This window comes from Penaeus monodon, chromosome 30, assembly GCF_015228065.2.
Source record: "Penaeus monodon isolate SGIC_2016 chromosome 30, NSTDA_Pmon_1, whole genome shotgun sequence".
Taxonomy (NCBI): Eukaryota; Metazoa; Arthropoda; class Malacostraca; order Decapoda; family Penaeidae; genus Penaeus; species Penaeus monodon.
In genome coordinates this window covers 4,465,209-4,465,439 of record NC_051415.1, presented here as the reverse complement: position 1 = coordinate 4,465,439, position 231 = coordinate 4,465,209, and the positions used below count along the sequence as shown (strand labels likewise).

Here is a 231-nt window from a genome sequence, read left to right as displayed (position 1 = left end):
AGGAGACCGGCACCACAACCACCGTCGCCAGGATTCCCAGCCACACGCCATTCGACAGAGGGTAGTAGAGACTCTGCCACTGGGGTTTGAGGTCCGGCTTGGCCTTCGAGAAGTCCAGGGAACCGAACTCGTAGACGAAGGAGAACTCGTAGCGCTCGAGGCGGGCCGGGAGGACGTTGTGGAAGATCGGAGACAGGAAGGCCACGCGTTCGACTACCCGGTCGGCGACCT

At 62.3% G+C, this 231-nt stretch overlaps 1 protein-coding gene across 1 annotated transcript in view; it reads right to left on the bottom strand.

The window, feature by feature from the left end:
* LOC119592275 (ionotropic receptor 21a-like) overlaps positions 1–231 on the bottom strand; it is a gene marked incomplete in the record, with an annotated part of 8,970 nt that overhangs the window by 3,486 nt on the left and 5,253 nt on the right. The window contains 1 exon segment of the mRNA XM_037941105.1: positions 8–229. Within this exon segment, the coding sequence (XP_037797033.1) occupies positions 8–229 (222 nt within the window).